The following is a 24803-nucleotide window of genomic DNA, read 5'->3' on the forward strand; positions in this document are numbered from 1 at the left end:
ACCTTCGAAAGTGCCGTCGCGTTACTGTGATCCTTCTTAAATTCAGATTTGCAAATGGTCCAAAATAGCATTTTGATTTAGGTATTCCAGAACTTGCTCATATACTAAACATTCAAAGGCTTTAGAAAGCGCAGGGAGTATAGACATAGGACGATAGTCAGAGGGTGATTGTGGGTTTAAACTCTTAGATACCGGTATAATATTGGCCGTTTTACAGACAGTAGGGAAATTTCCGTTTGGTAAACAGTATTCAGTATGTGCGTCAGTAGTATAGGCAGGACAGCACCCATAATGTTATGTATAAAAGTAGTAGGAATATCGTCTACTGTACACCTGTAGCCTTTGATTTAATGGAATGCAAAGCCTTTCCAACCTGATTTTCTGTGACACTGTGAATGGTGGATTGGCTGGAGGGGAGGGCGGTGAGTCGGTGCAGTTAATTGGGGTAGGTTCACTTCGTCAAGTGGAATGTCAGAAGTCGTCTGTGTCTGTTTACCTATTCCCAGAGCTCTAAGTTGGTCCCATGCGCGATTAGAATTTAAGCTGTTAGCTAAATTCAGGAAATATATACTTCTTTTATTGGTGATTAACTTCTTTGTGCGATGTTTTAAGATGCGGTAAGATTCGAAGTCTGTGTCATCTAGGGTTTGTTCATAATATCGACATAACGAGTCACGGTGGGCCATCATTCTCTTGGCTTCAACATCTTGCCATGGACAAGAAGGGCGAGAAACCTGTATTCGACGTGTGTATTTCTTTGCCGCATTATTTGCATAAAATGTCACTTCTTTATTTCTTATCACATGACCATTATTATAACATTACCGTATTCATTCTAAACCAGAATATTGCATCTTTACTCACACTGTTTATTCTTGCATTCATTTAACTTGTACTCGGAGTATATCAAATGCTGCAGTTATGCTGGGATGGGAGTAACAGAGGTAGCTGGGTGGGGGGTCGTCCAAGGAGTCCAGACACCCCAGGCGTTTTAACGAATCTACTTTTTTTTAAAGCATTTCATATATAACGTATATTAATATCAGCTTCCGGAGTCCGACTCATTGGCTGAATGATCAGTGTTGAGGCCTTCGGTTCAGAGAGTCCCGGGTTCGATTCCCGACCGTGTCGGGGATTTTAGTCGTCGTCTGATTAATTCTTCTGGCTCGGGGACTAGGCGTTTGTCCCAACACTATCCTCTTCATATTCAGACAACATACTACACTACCAACTACCAAAGAAACACTCAACAGTGATTACATCCCTCCATATAAGGTTGGCGTCGGGAAGGACATCCGGCCGTAAAACAGGGCCAAATCCACATGTGCGGCACAGTTCGCACCCGCGAACCCACAGATGTGGGAAAAGCGTGTGGGGGCGTGTAATAATAATATTACTATTAGCTTCCGTAATCCGCACGAATCCACCACTTTTACTTGGATCCAAGGACACTAATTTCCTTTTTAGGTATTCTACACCACCTGAACTCTGGAAGTTTGGATACCTATCAAAATAAAATTCTGGTTGAATGGGCCCCTCCCAAACAAATCCTGGCTACGCTACTGTCCCACTATCCCCTATTCATATAATTAAAAACCTTTTAATAAATCGCACATTAAGTTTGCAACATTATCGACTTAATTCTTACGCACGAAGGCCAATGTAGGGCTTCTACAGGGTGATCTACCAAGCGGCATATTGTTTACTTTATATACAAGTGATTTGGTAACTCCTTATGCACGTATATCGCAATTTGCCGACGGCATACTCGTATATACTACACAAACTAACGTAGATCTACGTCGTCAATCACCCAAGCCCTCTACCATACACATACGTGGATGGAATACCATGGATTAGAAATAACGCACTATGAAAGTGCCGCGGTTATACTCGCACACAAACGAACATATGACAAAGCCCCACTCCCATATGCCAATCAATCCCATACCAAATATTTGGGAGTCTACATTGACAATAAATTAAATTGGAAGACACATATTGCCCAGCTGAAGTATAAAATTGAAAATACAATCCAAATCCTTAAGTCTTTAACTCGTAGAAACTGGGGATCGGATCCGGCCACATTAGTAGTATTAATAAAAATTCAATCGGAGCAAGGGTGGATTACGGCTGCCAGTTCTTCGATACAGCTTGAACAACTACCCTAAAAAGATTAGACATATTACAATTAACCTCAATTTGAATCGTATTAGGTGCTCGAAGGACAACACCCACCAATGCCTTATTGGTTGAAGCAGCAGAGCTACTCTTGGCTATGAGACGAGAATATCTATCGTCCAAATATTTACTTGAAAAAATCTCTGAATCATCATCCCACATTACCCGAAATGCAACTTTTAAGTATCAAATAAATCAAAAATTTAAAACCAGCAACATACCGGCGTTTTTACAGACCATATGTTGTAATCGTCCCCTAAGGAACACTGTCATACATACTCTCACAATTACAGCTTTGCTACTTATCAACCTTCCATTATTGTAACTACTACTTTCGAACACTTTCCTGGTAATTTCAAGAATCCTACTCTAGTTAATAAAACTTGACAAGCTTTTCTCAGTTCGCATAAACAATATACAAATTGCTTTACTGACGGATCTAAGACTTCAGAGGGTACAGGAGTTGCCTATTACATCCCTCAACTGAACATACAACAATTTACTTTACCATTTACACGGCGGAAACCTTCGCTATTCGCCAAACCTTATGCATAAAGGAATATAACATTTCCAATGCCATCATATGTACAGATTCATTAAGTGTCCTCCAAAGTATACAAACTCCACAGGAATCTACCAGTTGGTATATATGGAACATTCTCTGAAAGTTATTACACGTCCTCTCCTTAAATCAACACGATAATATATTAATCTGGATACCTAGTCATTGCAACATACCCGGTAACATTCAGGTTGATCGTTTAGCAAAGGCAGCAGCCAAAGTTCAAAGACTTCATTATCAACTCGCCATTCTGCACACGGATTATTCCCTTCCCATCAAACGGAATATACTCAAAAAATGGGCTTCGTTCTGGAAAAATTACGCAAAAATGAAGGGTAAATCTTATTACCAACTACAACCGGATCTCCAACGAACCCCCTGGTTAACCAAGGGCACTTACTCTCAGAGACATATTACTACAATAATCTGCTTAAGATTCAATCATGCGCTTACACCTGACTAAGTACCGATTTCATATTAGTGACATATTTGTTCCAGTCAGTAAGCTAGAGACACCATTCACCACATAGGATTCCAATGTCGTAGCTATTCTAACCAATGTCAAGATTTTTTCCAAGCACTAACAGATCAAAACATTCCTCTACCTACAAGTGTCGTTTGTCTCATTCACACTCCTACAGAGCCTTTAGTTAATATACAATACTCACTAATTTTCTTGATGAATCGCCTTATAGGTTACAATCGCTTACTTGCCCTCAAAAGTCATTACAAATATTAACCATATACGTACAACGCGCACACCCCGCTATTCACTTAACCTTCAAATGTAAAAAAAAAGACAAAAAACACAGTACTAACCTTAAATAACCGAATATAGAAGAACTATTATATACACCTTCGATAACACAAATAGGCGAAACTTAAAGTTATTTACAATCTCCTATCGGGTTAATCATCAGTTACCAGCAGAAACATAGTCCTCTGTTTCATCCTTAGCCTCTAAACCCAACTTCCAAGTCTCTCACTTCTCAAGATTAATAACCTACGGATATTACATCAACACAAACAAATGCTATACTAAAAGGTGTAATTACTGGGTAAGGTGTTGAACTAAGTCCAAAAGAGTCAAGAAGAAGAAGAAAGACCAGGACCCTTGTATAAGCGTTTTGTAGCAGCGAGTAGCGGAAAAAATAAAAGAGTAAGCTTTTTATTTATGTGGAATTTACTGTCTGCAGTAATATAATCATGGTGAAATATTCGACTTGTCCATTTCACACACATTGAAAGAATTGACGATAACGATCTTCATGATATTTCAAACATAGAAGACATACACCATTTAGAGGTTATGGAGGCTAGAAATCTTTGTAAAACATTAAGAGATGGAGGCTAGAAATCTTTGTAAAACATTAAGAGATGGAATGACAATGAATAACTATATATATAAAAAAAAATGATTGGGCGTATTTTTGTGTAATAATGTGTTAACGCTTAAGATTCTAAATTCCGAGTTTATTATACACTATCTGCCTCTACATATGATCTTTCTCGAATTTGAGTATAAAAAGGGACACATTCCTCGACATAAAAAAAGGGTACAACTTTAAAACCGTACGTAATATGATTTCCATATTTTGTAGTTGAATACGCAGATGTATCAATGCGCAAGAGTAACTATTTTTATCAAACCTTTCTTTTAGCTACAAAACAGATTTTCCTTTCTCCTGAAAAGTAAGGATTTTCGAATGTGTCCCTTTACAACTACAATTGCTTACCTTTTCCGTACTATCCCAGTTAGGAGCTCTTGATCTTTTCTTAAGCTTTTCCATTTCTTTTGTGGCGTTCATTACACAAGCAAGCTGAAGAAATGTTTATATCAACATAAGCCCGTGTTCTCTGACAAAACTTTGCAGCGATTAAGTTTACACCCCTGCACATTGCACGCTTTCCTGTATAAATAAACAATATCCACTGCCTTTTCAATATGCCATGCAACTGCGTGACTTTCCAGACAGTTTTGCTCATAGATAACCAGCAGAAGCGCATAAAGGCGGTGAACATGCGAAATACGTCAGCGAACTGCAGGAAGAGATTCCGACTTGGAACGAGTGTACACGTGCCGTATAATAATACAATGCGTATAACACATTTATTAGTAAGAAAAATATACGCTTGTACAGGGTTTATTCACTGTATAACTATACAAGTGTTAAACAACGGTATAAGGACTTTTTATTGGTAAGACTGTATGTAGACTTTTAAAAGTATGAACACTTGACTAACCCCGTTCAGTCTTCAAGTAGAATTGTCGAAATATACCCTTTTCCAATTGTCTTGTCCACTCTCTGCTTAATGATCAGAGGATTCTCTAAACACCACTACACAGGTAAGGGAGAAAATCTGCGGTTTTCCTTTTCCGTTGGAGAGGCACACACATGGCAATGAAGTTTGGAAGAATACTACAAACATATTTTCGCAGGCTTTTTATGGAATTCTACTACCTTTCTCCTTCATGCATACAGCATGCCAGGAAAGAACTCAATTTGATGCTACACAAATTTTCAACATGCATACATCATTATAGACCGTTATGCCTTTCAGCGTTCAGTCTGCAAGCCTCTGAATTTACTGAACGTCACCACAATCCTCTATTTGAAATTAGTGCTGTGGCCTCATTTAGTTCTATACATTTTATCCTTTAATCGTTAGAAACCCAAATCTAACCATCGTCGTCTTGGTCTTCTACTTCTCTTACCCTGTGTAACAGAGTCCATTATTCTCCTAGGTAACCTATCCTCCTCCATTTGCCTCACAATATTTTTCAAGTCTTCTGAAAATAAACTACAAAAATATCCACTAAAATTTGTAAAGCTTTGGTTATGCATCCTTCTCAAGCTTTGTAACAGCACGATCCTATCCACAGGAGAACCACAGAACAAACTTTAAGAGGGAACACAGGAGTAAATGTGAATAGAATATTTCCCAAAAGCAAACTACAGAAATTAATAAATTACACCAAGGCATTTATTTCATGACATTTAGACAAGACAGACCTTCATTTCTCCAATTACTGGACATGATCACACTACTTACAAAGAATGAACAATCATTTTATTTCAGTGAGTTCTTTATTAAAAGCTCCACAGGCTTCTATTACTGTATATTAATTAACATTATTTTAACACAATTAACGAATAAAATCAATTTACAAAATTGCTCATATGTAGCCTAACCCCAGTTCAAAGATAACCAGAGAATGAGAATTAAAAACGGGCAAGAGTCATAAATAATAACAATAGGGGTTCTGTGTCGATCTCTTCATGGAACGAGACTTATTACAATAATACCAACTAATAGTAGAACAATCAATGCTAAAATGACCAAAGCATGCTGATAAAACAATTAAAAATAAAGTCTAAAAAAAAAAAAACAAGAAAAACAAAAAGAAAGATCTAGTAGGAGTAAGATTAAAAAGAAGTTGTGGAGTTTTTGGTATATTGTAATAATAAAGTTTCATACAAAATAAAGTTTCATACAAAATAAACACACACAAAAAGATACAGTAATAGTATTTTATATAATTATTACAACTCTTAAGAGTAATTTTGAATAAGTAAGAAGTTCATTTTTTGTCCTACTTTCATACATAAGCCCTCGCATGCACTTCCATACAACCCATGCACACTGCACTAGCCTTCAAGACAGTAACCTTGAAAACCAGCAACTATGAAACGAAAATTCAACACACAAACCTATTAATAAGGGTAATTGTTTTATAATGTAAAGTGCTAATAAAAAATTGAAAATGGAACCCTTCTTCAGGGTATGCTTTTGGCATTAATAACATTACAATTTTTGTTTGTTTGTGGCAGCAACTCTTCTAGCCTCTCATTAACGTTTGAAAATTGTTGCTTCACTCGACTTACAACCATTTTATTCCCATTCCCGCTTCATACGGCCCCATTTTCATCAATTTAATAACGCGATACCTTGTGAACCACAAACAAATTCTTTCACTACAATTACAGTAAAATCATCTCCATTCTTTGCATCTTTAAGGACCCAAAATCTCTTTTGAAATGTTGAATTAATAGTGTATGTGTGTTAATGTTAACTTTGTATGCCAGAGGCTATATATTTACTGCATGTTTAACGTTATAAAGATGCTTTTGGTTTGCTGTCTTGCTTTGTTCTACATCAGACGAGACAATTTCATTTTTTTTAAAAATTGGTAATACTGCTACGCTTTAGGGACCAACATCATCAATCTTCAGCTTCATCCTCCTCTTCCGATTCAGCCTCTGCCAACCATGTCAGCCATGTGTTCACCTGGAAATAACATTAAATAATACAATCTAGAGAAAAATGACAACGTTCAAGAAGTGTACATTAGTACATCCTCTTCGAAGGGGATTCATAACAAATGTTGCCTAGTTGTGAGAAGCATATTAACGAAAAGCATTGGCTAAATCATATATAGAGACGGGAACACCAAAAGAAATCTGAAATACTAACAGGTCATTGTGGTAAGACAGAAATAGGAATAAAACATGAAAGAACCAGGACAATTTCAAACAGATTGGCTCTCATCCATAAATCCCAGTTTTACCACATCCACCTGTTCTCATCCCCTGACAAGTTTATTCGTAAGTGGCTAGATAATAAATAATAAACATGTTTGAATATCAGTCCAGAGTCCTCTCAATACTGATATATTAACAGTGTAGGATGGTGGTGCAGGAGATGGACAATTAAAGCCAAGAGGTATAAAATAAAAGACAGTATAGTAATTGCTAGTGTCCCCATGGATTAACCTACAGTGTAATTTGCCAACACATTTTCAAAAAGTCTACCTACAAACTGGTTTGAATACGAATTGAATCATAAAATTTTGTCAATGCAATTTCCTGTAAGGTATAATGGTTTGTGATATCTGAAGCCACCTTTCTTCAGCTTCGACTCAAGTTAATTTATAACATTGATTTTCGGTCTGCCAAAACTAATCAAAAAATAAATTGATAAACTACATGAAAAAGAAATAATTTAAGAATTCTGCTAACATACCTTCTCTTTCTAGGTAGTTTACAAATTTATTCAAACCTTTTTTTAAAAAGCGATGCATAATCAGTGCAACAAATCCTCTCCAGCATTTTTCTTGACACCCTAGACCGGGATTACAATCTTGATGCCAGATAATTTAATTGTAATCACAAAGAGTCTGAGCGGACCTGGCACCAGCTCTCATATCCAAGTAAAAATTCTTGACCTGACTGGAAATTGAACCCCAGACCAGATGAAAAACAAGCAAGTACCCCTACGCTGGTTACAAAAAATCCTACCTACATTAATTTCACACATTAAAAATCTCAATATTTCATTTTCAGTCTTACCAAGGAAAACTTTTCCATGAAAACCACTTGCAGATCAGGAACTCTGATTAGTCGAGCAAAAATTAATCACAAGCAATTCTTAGTTCTCAAATCTAATAAAATAAAGCATATCCAATATAAAAGCATGACATGATGGTGAAATCCCTCAATCTGAACCTTCCCTCGCAATTTGGTTACCAGTATACTTTAGTAAGTTTCTGCAAGTCTTGTACCGCACAAATTAGGCACACTCCCCATTTAAAGGTTATGCTGTACTCGAGAATATAGTTTCGAATTCAAGTATTGATGCTCAAAAGTTCTATTAATTTGACCATATTTCTGGCCCCAAAAAGTGTCTTAAATGCAATATATTATATTTGATTCTGACAGCCACTAATCACAAGCAAATTGGAAGAAAATTAGAACAGAAGTTTGTTTCTTCGTGGCTTTGAACTCAGCTAGAAAGTGCGTTGAGACACTCGCTATACAAGCTAGGGCAGGTGGGAAATTATAAAAACTTTTTAAATGTTAGGCACCACACACAGAACCAAGCTAAAACAGCAACAGGGTATCCCAAGACATCCATGGCTTTATTATGTAAGGTGCAAACTGCAGCAACTGTTTGAGTCACAAGAACACAATTGTATATACTGCCTGATGGAGCCAGAAGATTTGGTGAATCACTAAATTTGCAGGAACTGTGGAAAATTTATCTTGGGTAACATGGCAAGATGAGTAAAAGTGCACAGAAATTACATTTTGTAAAGACTCTGTCCCACTAACTTACTCGGAAGCGAGCCGTGACCAATCACAAAGGTAAGAATATCCCGCCACGGGACAGATTTAAAGCGTATTGCAAACTCTGAAGACCAGTCGGCGATCGGACCAAACTAAAAAATACTAGATTCGCGTTAGGAAGCAGAAAGGGAATTTTATCATATGTATTGTTCAAATAAAGCAAGAGCACATACAATGAAATGTATTTCACTGAAACAGAGAACTTACTCCAAGCATCTAAAACTGCAACGTTTTCAGAGTACATGGATCCATTCTTTTTGAAATTTCAACCGAAACATTTGTACCACAGCCAGCAGTCACTCAAGGAATGAAGAATGAGTACGCCATGACTTTCAATGGCATGAATGCGAAATTTGAATTATATTTTACACGTTTTTGTGTGACAGAAGAAAGCTAAAATGTTTGTCACACAGGCCCCTGGAGTGATACCGTATTTCACTGAATCATAAGACTTTTTTCTCAGAATCTTGTGTGAAAAATAGAGGGTCTTTTTGCATTCACAACCTGACAGTAATGAACACCACTCGTAAATACCGCAGCAACTATGCAGTTTCTTTTCACCTCTGCATGCGAACACATAAAACTTGTTGACAATAAATGACCGCCTCTGTCATACATTGCTAGCCGTGGCAACCGGTTTTACAGCGTCTACGTGTAACGTCACTAGATCTCAGGAATTAGTGAAGAGAGAATGACATTCTATTATCCTCTACAAAAAAAAAGTTTCTCAAATCAGCAGAATGGCATTAAAACATACCAGCCTTCGAATTCTTAGAAAGGCCACGGCTACTCAGTAGCAGAGTTATAACGTGTCTACTGTACCTGATGCTTAGTAAAATTAAGTTTTATAGACAGCAGGAATATTTTCAAGATGGATCGTCGTATTGTAAAGATAAGCGGAACAGGTATTGCCTTTAAAGATAAAAATTTTGCAATGTTTCGTATTGAACTGTATCACAAATTGAAATAAGAAATGTAGTGTTAGAAAATTATAGAAGAAGTAGGAATAGACAATTCTCTCCTAAATAAGATTCAGGTATCAAGACTGAAGTGGTTTGGTCACATGAAGAGGATGCCAGTAAACAGAACTGCAAGGAAGGAATTTGACAGAAAGGTAGAAGGAAGACGACCCGTGGGAAGGCCACGAAGGAAATGGATAGATTTAGTTAAGAGCGATGTAATGCTGAGAGGTCATGATTGGGACAAGTTGGTGGAGGAAGAATGGTACAAGGACAGGATGAGATGGAGGAGGCTCATATACCACACCCGGGAAACTGGAGATGGTTTAGGATGACGATGAGGAGTGTTATTCTTATTTGATTAAAAGCGGTACCAGGTTCGACCACCAATCTGGGTCATCAGCCGATTAAAAATACAAAAACAATGCATTGGAAAACAAATGAAAGGATAAGTCTTTCAAAAGCAGTTGAAGAGGCAAGATAAGACAAGGATTAGCACGGTGAGATTTTAATCATAAAATCCAGAAAAGTTGAAGATAAGTCACTTATATGAAGCATGGCGCAAGCCCTTGAAGAGTAGCACAACACACACACAATGTCCGGCACTGAGCCTCAAAATGATTACGAGAAGAGTGAACAGTTCAGTCAACCAGACTACATACACTGTCTGGCGCGAAGTCACAACACAATTTAATAAATATGAAGTCCCAAAAATGTGTAGAAGTCAAAGACAAGTCGTTTAATTGAAGTGAAATGCTAGCTCCTGAAGATCAGCGCAACATAGGTCTATTCAATGTCCAGCACTGTGCTTTTAAATGGCGACAAAACTCCGAATAACTTAATGATCAAGGCTGTTAAAGCTTCAGTCGTGAAAATACATATAATACAATTTAATATAATTGACGTATGTATGAATGTTAATAGGATCTTGCAGATTCTTGAAAGATGCTGAAAACAATTGTTTTTTCGTCAACTGTTCCGCATCTTTTAAGAATCTACACATTTTTGGAACTTCATCATCATCATCCTAAACCATCTCCAGTTTCCCGGGTGTGGTATATGAGCCTCCCCCATCTCATCCTGTCCTTGTACCACTCTTCCTCCACCAACTTGTCCCAATCATGACCTCTCAGCAGTACATCGCTCTTAACTAAATCTATCCATTTCCTTCGCGGCCTTCCCACAGGTCGTCTTCCTTCTTCCTTTCTGTCAAATTCCTTCCTTGCAGTTCTGTTTACTGGCATCCTCTTCATGCGACCAAACCACTTCAGTCTTGATATCTGAATCTTATTGAGAGAATCATCTATTCCTACTTCTCTAATTTTCTCATTCCTAATCTTGTCTTTCCTGGTTTTCTGGATCATAGTGCGTAGGAATTTCATTTCAGCTGCCTGAAGTTTGGAATTATCTCTACTGGTCAGTGTTGTGGTTTCGAGACTGTATGTAAGAATTGGTGTATAATAGGACTTGTACAGTGTCATTTCTGTTTTCATGGGTATTTGCTCATTCCACAGCAGGTGTCTTACCTGGTGGTAAAATTGTGCTGCCTTATTGATTCGATTGTTCACCTCATGTTTTGATATAACGCTACCCAAGTATTTGAAAACTGGAACACTGTTCAGTTGAGCTTCATTTAACATGACTATTGGTTCTGCTCCTTCCCCATACACTTTCATCACCACCGTCTTGGTCTTGCTGATGTTTAAACCATATTTCTTAAACTTCTCATTCCAGCTTTGTATTCTCTCTCCCAATTCATCTTCTGAGTCACTCCAGATCACATCATCATCTGCAAATGTGAAGGCTTTGATATCTCCATGTTCTTTCCTTTTAATAGATTTCATTACTACATCCATTACAATAATAAATAGAAGTGGTGACAATGAGCTGCCCTGCTGCACTCCTCTCTTTGTTTCAAACCAGTCCGACAAACCACATCCTACTTGAATACAGCTTCTGTTCCCACTATACAACATTTTCACTTTGTCTATGAGGCTGTCTCGCACTTGAAGTTCTTTCATGCATTGCCAAATTCTTTCCCTTGGTACACTATCGCATGCTTTCTCAATGTCCAAAAATATTAAAAATAAAGGCTTGTTCTTCTCCCCCACTATGGAACTTCATATTTATTAAATTGTGTTGTGACTTCGCGCCAGACACTGTATGCAGTCTAGTTGACTGAACTGTTCACCTCTTCTCGTAAACATTTTGAGGCACAGTGCCGGACATTGCGTGTGTTGTGCTACTCTTCAAGGGCTTGCGCCGTGCTTCAAGTAAGTGACTGACCTTCAACTTTTCTGGATTTTATGATTTAAAATCGCAGTGCTAATCCTTATTGTCTTATATTGCCTCTTCAACTGCTTTTGAAAGACTTATCCTTTCATTTCTTGTTTTCCAATGCATTGCTTTTGTACTTTTAATCGGCTGATGATGACCCAGATTGGTGGTCGAACCTGGTACCGCTTTTAATCAAATAAGAATAACACATTTCTTATTTAATTGTCGGCATTATTGTGAAGATAAAAGTACCTTAAAAACTCGTATTGTACAAAAATGCATTCAGTGACACGCAACAAGGATGCTTTAAAGAAGTCGAAGATGAAATTGTGAGGTACTGGTATGTGCACAAAAAATGCAAGGGCGGAAGAGCCATACCGCGGCACAATAAACTCATTTGTAGATCTTCACAGTCAGCAATTAGGTCAGTACAACATCACTAGCTGCTGAAGTTGGCCGAATCTGGCAAGTGAGACGTGTGCAGTGGCAGCCAGTTTTACCTGATGCTGAGTGCATGCAAGTAACAGTGTTATAGTAAGCAAGAATATTTTCCTCGATGGATCGTCATATTGTAGACGCGTGGAATAGGTGTTGCAGGCAAATTTTCAATGGGTTCTCTTCAATATTATGATGCCCATTTTAAGTTAAGGGTTATTAAACTCGCTGAAATAAAGAATAATTGCACAGCCGCAAAAAATACAGCATAACTAAAGCAATGTTCGGCGTCTACAAATAGTCTAAAAATGCGTACTGTATACGAAAGGCATTCATATGGTTTTACAAAGCACTTTTTAAACTAGATTTAATTTTTTTGAAGGAAAAAGTGGGGGTCGTCTTGAATTCGGAGAAATACGGTAATATATATTTTTTTCAGAATGAAATTAAACACACACTTTCACGTAGTCTCTGATTTCGAAAAATAAACAAGCCGTTGTGAGGATATTACCAGCGAAAACGCAAGTTTTGAACAAACTGATTGCCGTTTTATACTGAAGTTAATGAGTAAGGGGGTTTTCCTGACTTTTACACACCCCCCCCCCCCCCCGATATAACGACAATGCGTTATAGCAAGTAAATTTTTCACTCTTGTGAATTCTCGCTATAACAGACTTCTACTGTACAAGTTGAATTCAGACCCTCAATGGAGGTTTTTGTGTTGTTTTTTTGGCAATCCTTATTGAAGTCTTGTCCTCTTATTTATCTATTTGCATCCGGTCATCCTATGCCTGGATAAAAGGCTGGCTGACCAAAAAAATTATGTGCTTCTGGATACGTTCTGTGTGGCACCAAAGGCCTGGCGAGCTGCTAAATTTTTTTATTTATGCTAGACACTTTAGAGGTCACCTGTTGATGCTGTGAAGCAAGCTCGGAGCTAATAAAACCTATCTTGCTGTGATTTGGGGTGGTCTAACATCAATCTTTCAACCATTGGACATTTGCAATGAAAGTATTCTGACTGAAAGACTGGTGAAAAACCTCAATATCGGTACATGCCCAGTAAACTTCTATGGAAATCACTGCACGTTTTAATTAGGTATCTGCACAAATCCCAAACCGTTATGATGTACTAGACAAAAGTAATACTGGTAATAGCGTGGCATCTCATTCTTGTCATATGAATACCTCTGTAAAAAGGCTACAGTACATGCGAAGGCTTTTTCAGACATTTGATTTTTTTTCATAATAGCCATACTTCTATTTTAGGGCCCTTGAAATAGACGTAAGTGCAGTCCATATCATTATAGTATCAACGTATCTTGTATTACAACAACTAGTTAGCACATTTATCACAACTCCTTGAATAATTTACACACCTTAAATTTTGGACCATGACTGAATAATGAAGTAATACAAGCACATGGAAGTATGAGTCAATGTAATTTCTGCATTCAGTAAATTTCTGTAGATTTACTACTTACCTGGAATAATGCCTTTCCCTTGCCAGGATATTCATCAGATATATGCTCCTTCCATTTGAGGAACGCCTCTTCCTCAACTATCTCCAGGTCGTAGAGATTCATGAACCAACGCAACAGCATACCTGAAGAAAACAACATCTAAGATGACATGCCCCAATCAAGCTGCATTTAAAAACTCTGACAGATCTTGAAGAGTTTGAAAGTATTTGGCTATCTGACAGATTGCAATATGGTATCAAGGCTGATTATCATGCATTATTATATTTTGTTGGCCTTGTTGGGATGTCGCTTAAATTATAACATTATCCAGCAAACTCCTAGTAGTACGGATGATTGACAAGAGGGCTAGCCTTCGGTGAGCTCGTCTGCCTGTACCGTAGTGCCATTTGGCAGCGTGCACGGAACTATTAGACTCATCCATGTCAATCTCTGTGCGTAACGACAATATTCCGACTGTATGTTGTTATTCTCTGCTCGTTGTACAAGAAGAATCAATCTTTGCAGCTGCTACTGAACGTCTATTGAATTAAAAGTAGGAGACAGAATGCTCATGTATGATCCTGGTTGATTAAATTGCCATTTGGCTATTGCCTGAATATATATTTCTTTTGGATAATTTTTTTTTTTCATTTTTTAAAAAAAATCCTGCAAAACTGTAACGCATTCAGTTCTTCTTGGTCCCAGAGGTGCAATGAAGTGATGAGTACTTAATATGAATTGAAATTTTGCCGAGTTTGGAATACGCACATCTAAATCGTGATAGCTAAAATTAATTACTTCAGAGTGAGAAATTCTGTTAACGAAAAAGAGATTGTAATTTAGGTAATCTTAGGCGGTGAATTTATTACCATTATATTGTGGGGCTTCATGTAATAATTTGAGGAATAATTTTAGTTTGATAACCATTTCAAAAAGGTTTCTAAAAAAAATACATATATTGTATGAGGTTGTAACGACAGGCATGACTTGTTAACTGTAATATTTAAGAAAGACTGTCTTAATCTTTTACGTTTGTGTTCGTTCAACTTGTTAAATCTTCGATATCTTGCTATCCGAATTACTCCGAGAACGAAGGTGAATGTACAAAATTTTATCTTGTGACTAACTCGGCCTTTATTTTTGAGGGTAACCATTTTAATTTCTTGGGTCACGTGACATTGTTGCTATGGTTGCATTCATTACTATTTGGTGGATTTGGGCTCTGTTATGAGGTTGACATTTGACGTCCGATGCCTCTGTTATTATCTTGACATTTGACGTTTGGTAATTGAAATGCTTCGACTCTATTCTTGGTTATGGACGTGGATGATAATACCTGCAATCATATCTCAGTGTTGCCCCGAGTTTTAACACATTGATGACGCTACTCGTAGAAACTATGGGCGCGCAATTTCATGGCTGCTGACGGAACTCTGAGAATCTACGGGCACGTTTTCACATTTCACGTTTTTGCTAAAAATAGTAGCTGCCATTTCAGCGAGCTGTGACATCACTAGGATAAAGTTGAATGCTTCTCTAAGCATAAAATGTGCTAGTTATGCACTTAAGTCGGGAGCTTTTCTTTCAAGGCATTGACAACACAGCCACGTTCCTACACAACCTGGGGCTGAGTCGTCGACTCTCAGCGGTGAAATGGGTGGGAAACTACTTACGGTACATACATACAAGAAGAGTGTGTGTTCGAAAGTCAGGCTTGTTTGTGTAATTCTTGTGAATATTTAGCATGCCTAATTCAAGTGTACGAAATTTCAACAACAAAACCATAATGAATGTTCTTATGGATGACGCGAGTTCTGAAAATGAAGATAACAATTACAGACTAAACATTATTTTGGCGCTTGAGGCAAGTAAATGTAGATAATGAGCTCATTTCAAATTGGCGTGAACGTAGTGGGTGGGTTCTGCAATACTGTTTTAAACCACTTCTTAAAAATGTGGGTGTTTCCCCGTATACAGATAACCTGCAGCAACTCAATGCAACTCCGTCGCTAAACAACGAACAGTGGGAAAGCAAATTACTGGTTGTAAACAAGGATACCGATGCCAATTGACCAATTAGGTTAGAATCTGTAGTAGTGTGTTTCAGTAGATGTGTCCACGATGTTAGACGGATTTAGAAATATTAACCGAAATGGCATCCATAGCTGCATCGGATTTTTTTCGTTTGTAAAACTTATCTTCTTAAACTTATATTTAAAAATTGCTGCACTATTATAATTAAAACTCATTTTTCTGTACAAGATAGTGTGATCTTTCTAAATATTCCAAAAGTTGTTATAATCATGGTCTTTTTAAAGTTATAAACTTCATAGTTGGTTCCGTATAGAGTTAAGATTACACGTAAAGTAAATGCTAAATCTTATTTCCACCTTCTCAATACATATCAATCATGCAATGTTTACAATAACATTACAATATTATAAGGTACTAGTTTCAGTCCTATAAGGACCATTATCAGCCTAGCCAAGACAAATGTAAACTATATTTCTAAAACAGAGGGATTCGGTGAGATGAAAGATGAAATGACCGAAGATGATATACATAAAATGGTAATATATGAACAGTTGAATGTGACAAAATTATATAAACAGTGACAATGATATCTTTAAAATTACATTAATAGTCAACTATTATCTCGAAACAGAATAAAACAGCTCTAATTGACGAAGTTGCACATTTAAAATTGGTTAAGCCAGATTATAAACAAAATTCAGTTTCTATTAGATTCAAGAAGGTATGAATCAACATTAGCACAGAGGGAATTGTTGTTCAAAAAGTCCACAGCCAAGGTTGAGTATTATTAGAGTTGTAGGGTAGATCTTGTCGCAGTTGCACTCAAACCGGCAAGCTCGTTTCACATTCCGCAAGGTTCATTTTGGTTCCTATTGAATTGGGATTACTCCTTTGCATCACAGCAAAATTCAATTCACCTCAAGATACATTTTCATTTTTTCATTAAATGTGCAGCAGCAATAATTTCTGCATTGGACATGTCTTGCTCGGTATCATTCTGAAACCCCAATTCAAAGGCAATTTCATCAGTTTCTGCACATCCAGGAACTCTCTTCAGGAGGTCGAAAATTAAATTTTTTGCATCATGTTCAACAAACTCATTTTCCTGATCAAGGAGTTTTATGCCAGGAACGAACTAGTGTTAATGAGTAACTAGTTCCAGGCATTTGCCACCCATCCAACATCATGTAATAGGTTACTTTTCTTAAAGTTCTGGGTAAGACCTTGACCATCATCGTTTGCAAAAAAGAAGGGGGATTAACAGCCTTCGCCTATATGTTCTCTCGAGACTAACTAAAATTCCTTGTTCCATTGGACGATAAAAACATTCTATGTCCCAATTCTTGAACTCTTCAATGTCCGGGTATGTAGATGCATTGTTCAAAATCAGAATAGCCTTCCTTGGCAGGTTTTTAGATTTTAAAAACTGCTCAACCGATGGAACGTCATGGAACCATTTTTTGAAAATTGCACAGCTCATCCAGGCATGTGACTGGTTTTGGTATCAAACTAAGTTTATTCATTTCAATGTTCTTAACAACTTGACGACTAACATTGTCTCGGAGACGTGGTCCTCCGCCGAGACTAAACAGCCCAACCACGTCTCTCAGACGTGAGGAATTTCCCCCGCTTCTTTGACCTCGTAGTTCGGCACGTCACTCATAGATGGCACTTGCGTACTATTCTATAAACCTTCTAAGACTTCCCACTAAAAGAATATCCACATCTAAGCATCTAAATCGCTGAAATATTTGAAAATAAGGTGGGATGTCTTCCACTACAGTAGTTCCATGCCAAGATGGCCACGCCCAGCAATAAAAATTTGACTCTGCTTGATATGAGTAATTACTTATGCAAAAGTGGTGAGAGTGAAGTGTCGTGAATCTGAAGGCGATGAAGGGGAATTTATTGTTCACGAAAGTGATGTAGACTCTGACAAAGTGTTTGATATAGCTCAGCCATCCACATCGCAAAGACGCAGTTTTGATGCTGGAACACGATCAGTTGAAAGTGACTGGAATTGGAAGGATGAAGACAGTGCACCAGGCGTTTGTAAATTTAGTAATGTATCATCTCTCAGTGCCGTAATTACTTGTAATTTAGGCGAGAGCCCTTCAGCAATAGACGTTCTAGAGTGTGTTCTGACTGAAGAATTCTGGAGTATGATTACAACAGAAACGAACAGATATGCTAAACAGTGCTTAGAAAACCCAGATTATGAAAAGAAACTTTATAAGTGGTTTGACACAGGCAATGATGAATTGAAGGCTTATTTAGCGCTACATATTTTTATGTCACAAGTAAAAACAGTTCTGTGTAAAAATGTACTGGTCGAAGTGGAGTATTATCGAAACTCCTATATTTAGCAAAACAATGCTGTTTGTACACTTCGTACTAATTTCCAGATATATCTAAACATTTTTCAACATGTTCACAAGATTTCAATTATTTATGTAGTGAATTGTATGATTTATGTCATGTTCTTTGTCGCATGGGGCATTCTATATTACAGCCTCCATTTTAAATAAGTATTAGGTGTTACGGTGCAGCAAATCAAATTTGTAGTCAAGGGGTTAAATGCACGTGGCTTCTTTGATTTTCCTATGAGATCAAGTTTTAATTTGTGCTCACTTCTTGCATTACTGCAGGCTAGGATTGTTATCTCCTTGCTCCTTTCAAAACCTGGGGCTGACTGCTCGTTTTTGAAAGCAAGAATTTTTGCTGGCAACAGTTTTGAATTTATTCCTATTTCATCACAGTTGCTCTCCAGTCAAGCCTTTAACTCCGATAATTTTCCAAAAGGTCTCCTTAAACTCTGATATACCTTCTGTGTCCCCAGATAGTTTTGCTTTTCAGTCTGTCAACATCTTCCAGTCAGTCTTGCAGTTATTTTACTTAATTTTTATAAGTTTAGGGAAGAGATGGAGCAGCGGCTGTCATAGTTCAAGAAGCCACGATGTTGTAAGGGCATCAGGCACATTACTTCCGTATACAAGGCTTCTAACAATCCCTAAAGCAATTTCATATTCACTGTTCAGTTGTGTAGTTTGTCTTAGGAGCACAAGTGTGGTAGTGTTACCTATCGACAGATGCAAGAGACTGTCACCCGGAGTGCACAACTTGTTTCAAAACAGTCTAGCTCTGCAATATCTTGAAATTTCCTTGTACTACGTGACACATGAAATCTTGAGACTTGTTCATTCCCCTGTGTATATTTTCAGCCTAGAACTGCAACTTCGTGATGAAATATATCCTGGTTTTACGTAGCCGATAGCAGTTGTTTCAATGAATTATTTTCTGCCAGAAAGAAGCTGTGAAAATGACTAAACTGCAAACAGTGACTATGATAAGAGATTAAAATGAAAGTGTCTAGGTCCACAAAAAGACCGGAAATAGGATAAAGTGGACGATTCATACACCCCACAAAAAAATATCATTTACTAGAAAATGTGGAGCTGTAACCCAGGTGTAGTGAGTTCAGAATCATTAAAACTTTTTTCGATAGTGGGATATTACTTACAATTGCAGACGAGACATATCGCTATGCCAACTACTTCATGAATTCACAGACCAGAGTTCATTACTGGAAAAGTGTGGACTGTGATGAATTGTATGTTTATTTTGGTTTACATATGCTCATGGGAATTATGCACAAGCCCTTCATAAAATCATACATTTCAGAAACCTAATTTTATCCAAGTGTAACCTTTTGGCCGGCAGTGTGTTTAATTCAGTTTTAGAGTACATCATTACGTAGGATTAATTTTCTTGTAAATAAAACACAAAGACAATTTTCTTTTAAACTACCTGCTAAAATTAGGGCTAGGGATTGTTTGCATATATACGGTGGTTTAAGATAATTAAATTTGACACTACTAAGGGCCGGTTCTACCACCTACGGGTAACAGTGCGACTTGCCCTCCACGTTGCGCAATTAACAGTGATCAGTGCTGCATTGCAGAAATTTAAACATGAATGCTTACCTTGAGTTGCAACGGACATGCCAGCCTCTCACATTTACAGCATCGGGGAGACAGCGAGTGTGAGTCTGTCAAGCTTTTGCGAAGAAACTCTACAAGTCTACAAAATTAAAACCTATTTGGAAATCTGAAATTTTCCTATTTTAATGTATCAATGTGCAGAAACCACATATACGTTCTTATTATGTATCTACATAACCCTAAGTGTTCTTGTGGCGTACCGTGTCTACTAGAGTATTTTTCCCTCCATGATTTTTAGAATAGAAAGACAACACCCGCGCCCTTTATCTATGAATCCCACTAGTTGAGAACCAAGGACTTGTCTTTGCAATTTATGCCGATGCATGGAAATCTGGAACTAGTTTGAAAATTCTAATTTATGTATCCCATGCCAGGAAAGGAGGAAATGATTAATCGCAGACAACTTGCAGAGAGATATGAATGACATGGCAAGTCTATTTTTCTGAAATAGCATAGGCAATTTAACGGATTTTACCGTAATGCAGTATTCTAATCTACAGTGAAACCTCGGAATGCGAGTAACTTAGTCTACGAGTGTTTTGGAAGCGAGAAAACATTTTAAATAAATTGCAACTTGATAAGCAAGCGAGGTTTCGCAATACGAGCTTGTGTGCCTACCTTTTCCCCTCCCCTGTTCGTTTGTTGAATGGATGAACGAGATCTTTGCTCCTGTAGTGAAGAAATACTTTTCAGAAAATAATCTGCCACTCAAAGTCTTGCTGGTTATGGGTAATGCTCCTGCTCGTCCTCGAGGCCGATTTACTGGAGGAATTCAAGTTCGTTAAGGTTAACTTGCTTCCTCTCAACACTACTCCAGCCTATGGATCAGCAAGTCATTTCGAACTTTAAGAAGGTATACACCAAAGCACTATTTCAGTGATGCTTCGATGTAATCGAAGAAACAAACCTTACCCTACGAGAGTTTGGGAGAAATCATTTCCCCATCGTGTACTGCCTGAAGATCATCGAAGCCTGCGATGGAGTCACCAAGAGAACTCTCACTTCCGATTGAGGAAAGCTGTGGCCTGACTGTTCATTGACGTGACTGAGGAGATTGTTGGTGACAATGAGCCGCCGACTGTCCGTGAAATTGTTTCCTTAGAAAAGACTCTGGGGCTGGAGGTGAATGACGAGGACATTCAAGAGTTGGTGGAAGAACATAGTCAGGAAATGACCACCAACGAACTGATGGACCTGCACCGCGAACAACAGGAGGAGGTTAAGGAGATCTCGCCCGGGGAAGAGGAGGAAAAGTCAATGGAATCTCTCACTTCAACTGAGATTCGGGAGAAGTGAAATGTGGGAAACGGTGCAAAATTTTGTAGAAAAGCACCACCCGAATAAGGCTGTAGCAGTGCAGCGATGAATCAGTTCAATGACGAAGCAACGTCACATTTTCGTGAAATCCTCAAAAAGAGGCAAAAGCAAAAGTCATTGGACAGGTTCCTCGTTAAAGTTGCATGAAAAGAAAAAAATTCCAGTGAGCCAACAGATAGCAGTGATTCCGTTAGTGAAATTCATGTTACACGGTAAGTCTTCTCATGTCATCTCTCGTCTCCCTCACATCAACAATGATTCTATTGTAAGTAAAAGTGCACTTTAATAAGCATGTTGCAGGTTATAAACTTCATTTTCCTTGTCCATATTGAAGATCTACTTGTAATACAATTCCTTTAGTTTTGCCAATCGCCACCTTTTCAATACAATAAAAATATATGACAAACTTACATATTTATTATGATGTTTACATGGTACATGTTTCGCTCCTTTTCGTGACCATCATCAGCCAAACTATCAATCTAAGATTGTGCAAGATCATAAAACAATTCTTTTGGTTCAAGATTACTCCTATAAAACTAATTGACAAACTTATAACATTTTAAAAGTTACACAACAATAAAATTATGTCTTAAGTTAACACTTTTTGTTTAAAATCTTCTTCAGTCCATACATTTTATCGCCGAAACTCAATCTTTTAAAATGGTTTAAAAAATAAGAATAAAATAAACTTTGAAATCTGGCTAGTTGTGTTGGTTTCCGTTGCTTAACTTGTATAATTGTCATTAAAACTTCATAACAGTATTGAATATTTTCTGCAGTTGATAATTGTCATTATGGTCGATAGACTTCGTTCTCGTTGCTGGAGTAACATTTATAAAATGTACTGATATTAATTTATATTATCAATGGGGTAAAATTGTTCGTGAACAAACTTGTTGATGTGATATTGGATTTAAAATGTTCTCGAACGTTCCATAAAGGCTCGTTGGTGTATTTTCCTTTCTGCTTCGTAATTGTTTGGTGTTACTCCTAGCCACTTGAGAACTACTTGTTATCCTGCTTGCATACTTGTAATATATTTTTATTGTATTGAAAAGCTGCCAATTGGCAAAACTAAAGGAATTGTATTACAAGCATGTTGCCGGAACGAATTAAGCTCACAATCCAAGGTTCCACTGTATTTCCTATCTTCAGAGAATTCTCACGGGACATTAAGACAGCAGTTTTCGTATAATTATTGTTAGGGAACGTATTACTGTCTTTGATTTTTAATTAAAATTATTTTAGATTATATATAGAACTATTTTAGGAATAAATGAATTTCGCAGCTTAAGGTTATGATCAATTTTTCATTTAAAATTTTAGTTTAGATTTGTGTAATTTTTCCTCTCCGTTTTTGAGGTTGAATAAACTAAAAGAGGGAAAATTACGCGAGTAAATACAGTAATTATTAAGGCGCTCGCTTAATAATATGAGGTACGTAGGTTCAAATCCTCACTATGCCAAGTATTTTCATACTTAGCTGTTTTATTCATCTACATGTGTCTTTTCCTACATTGTTTTACTGATAGTATACAGGGTGTTTCAAAAAGAATATACATATTTCAAATGCATGTATTTATTAAACTGTAAGATATACGCATATGAAACTTTACACACATATTTACTAACCTCTCAGGTTCAGATTACAGATGTTCAATATGTCTTCAATCAGCGACACGAACAACATCACACCGATACTCAAATTCCTCCCATACTCAGACAAGCACGTCCTTTGTCACTAATGTTATCGCAGTACGGATGCGGTGCTTCAACTCTTCCAGGTCCTGTGGGAGTGGTGGTACATAAACGTCTTTAACAAAACCCCATGGGGAGAAGTCACCGGGTGTCAAATCTGGTGACCGTGGAGCCCAGCCGAGACGCCAGCTCCGCGACGACCAATCCAACTGTTCGGTAGAGTTTCATTTAGATATTCACGCACTTGGCCACTCCAGTGAGAAGGTGCCCGGTCTTGTTGAAAAAATGAAGTTGTCTTCGTGCAACCTCGGAAACAACTAGTTTTGTAACATAGCGAGATACTGCTGACAGTTAACCGTGTTTCCATCAAAGAAGAATGAGCCATAAACAGATGATCGGGATATCGCAGAAAACACATTGACTTCGGGCGAATCTCGTACATGTTCAATGACTGCATGTGGGTTCTGTAGGCCCCAAATTCGAACATTGTGTTTGTTCACCTGACCATTAACATGGCAAGTCGCTTCAACACTGAACACTATGCGCTGTGCGAAGGTGTTATCATTGTCAACAGCATCATGAATATTATTACAAAATGCCACATGTTTGTCATCAGGACGCAGAGCTTGTAACAACTGGAACTTGTACGGCTTCAAAATCAACAGACGTCCCAAATCGCACCAAACTGTTGTTGTAGGCAGTGTAACTTCCGATTGGCACGATGAGTTGACTTTGAAGGACGATGTTGGAAAAATGTTTCAATTCGTGCAGCATTTTCTTCAGGAACACGAGGGCGGAAAGGACTCTTTCCTTTACATACACATCCTGGTATCTTCAAACTGGCAATACCATCTGCGAATGTTCCGCCCATTCGGAGGATCAATTTGGTACCTCAACCTGAAACGCCTTTGCAATGTAATCACAGAATTGCACTTCGCAAACTCGTGAATACAAAACTATTTCTGCTGCGGAGTAGCCATTTTAAACGTGACGGTTACCAAGCAAAACAGAAGGCAACTGACAGCCGAGCCGAGGAGATTGATAGTTTGGACAAAACACTTTGTAATACGTACAGTAGAAGTCCGCTATAACGAGTACGGCATATAACGAGAACTCCGTTATAGCGATGACTTTTTTCTGTCCCATCAAAATTCCTATATTAAACTGTGTATCGTCCTTCGGTTACAGCGAGAACCCTATCACTAGCGCATCCGTTATTACGAGCGATTAAGCGTGCGCGATTTTTTCCGTTACCGATATTTATGCACCCCAGCGATGATATTGCATGCGATAGATTACCTTCGGCATTGTTTCCTCGCTATGTGCACTAGCGATTTCTCTCGTCGACATTCTTCTCAAAAATTCCAAAACCCCAATTCTATTTTCCATGCCTTACAAAGTTCCCACCCACATTTTCTACCTCCAATAACCCACCCTAAACTACCCCTCCTTCATTTCCCTATCTTATCCTTCCTCAATACCATCTAACTTCAATTTCCTTTGTTCTTTCTCTTATTTCACTATCACTCTTCCTCTGTTAATTTATTCTACCTTCTCTTAAATAAAAAACATCGACCTTCATTTCGGTTCTCCTCTTTCAAATTTTAACTCTTGTCTTGCGCCAACTTCGACTACTTCAATCATGACCTAAATTTTTTTCAATTTAAAAAATAGCGCACTGTGCATATAAGTTTTCATTTGTTTTCCGATATTGCGCTTTTTACTATATTTTTTTCTCTTTACAA

At 37.7% G+C, this 24803-nt stretch overlaps 1 protein-coding gene across 1 annotated transcript in view; it reads right to left on the bottom strand.

Annotated features, from left to right (window-relative positions):
* Positions 1-5706: 5706 nt before the first annotated feature.
* The window catches only part of NAT1 (N-acetyltransferase 1), a 130409-nt gene continuing 111312 nt past the window's right edge, over positions 5707-24803 (bottom strand). The window contains exons 16-17 of the mRNA XM_067156304.2: positions 14027-14148; positions 5707-7033 (exon numbers count right to left, since the gene is read on the bottom strand). Coding sequence (XP_067012405.1) covers positions 6968-7033; positions 14027-14148 — 188 coding nt within the window. The 3' untranslated portion in view covers positions 5707-6967. The remainder of the gene's footprint in view (positions 7034-14026; positions 14149-24803) is intronic.

This window comes from Anabrus simplex, chromosome 12 (assembly GCF_040414725.1).
Source record: "Anabrus simplex isolate iqAnaSimp1 chromosome 12, ASM4041472v1, whole genome shotgun sequence".
NCBI classification, from domain to species: Eukaryota; Metazoa; Arthropoda; class Insecta; order Orthoptera; family Tettigoniidae; genus Anabrus; species Anabrus simplex.